Source organism: Dendrobium catenatum, unplaced genomic scaffold (genome assembly GCF_001605985.2).
Source record: "Dendrobium catenatum unplaced genomic scaffold, ASM160598v2 original_scaffold_172887, whole genome shotgun sequence".
In the NCBI taxonomy this organism is placed as follows: Eukaryota; Viridiplantae; Streptophyta; class Magnoliopsida; order Asparagales; family Orchidaceae; genus Dendrobium; species Dendrobium catenatum.
In genome coordinates, this window is record NW_021491309.1 from 1 (window position 1) to 421 (window position 421).

Consider the following 421-nt stretch of genomic DNA (forward strand, 5'->3'; position numbering starts at 1 on the left):
CTTCCGCCCTATCCCCGTCGTCACCTACAGCCTCAGCCGCTTCTCCGAATCCATCTCTCCCATCCCCACCGTCCGACTCACCCGTAACCGCCTCCGTGACTCCCACACCATGCGCCGCCTCCTAGCCTCCGGCGACCTCGCCGTATGCCCCGAAGGCACCACCTGCCGCGAACCCTACCTCCTCCGCTTCAGTCCTCTGTTCGCCGAGCTGGCCGATGACATCGAACCAGTCGCCATCGAAGCTGGCTGTTCCATGTTTTACGGAACCACCGCTACCGGCATGAAGTCACTGGATCCGATATTTTTCTTTCTGAATCCGAGACCAAGTTATCGGATCAGTTTTCTCGGTCGTGTTCCGAAGGAGATGACGGTCGCCGGAGGGTCGTCGGCGGCGGATGTTGCGAATCGCATTCAGAGGGAG

The 421-nt window shown here is 60.3% G+C and overlaps 1 protein-coding gene across 1 annotated transcript; it reads left to right on the forward strand.

Moving 5' to 3' along the window:
• Positions 1-4: 4 nt before the first annotated feature.
• LOC114578828 (glycerol-3-phosphate acyltransferase 1-like) lies at positions 5-418 on the forward strand (the record flags this gene model as incomplete). The annotated part of the gene is made up of 1 exon (XM_028692326.1): positions 5-418. A coding segment is annotated over one exon (414 nt), but the record flags the coding sequence as incomplete, so codon positions are not given.
• Positions 419-421: the final 3 nt, after the last annotated feature.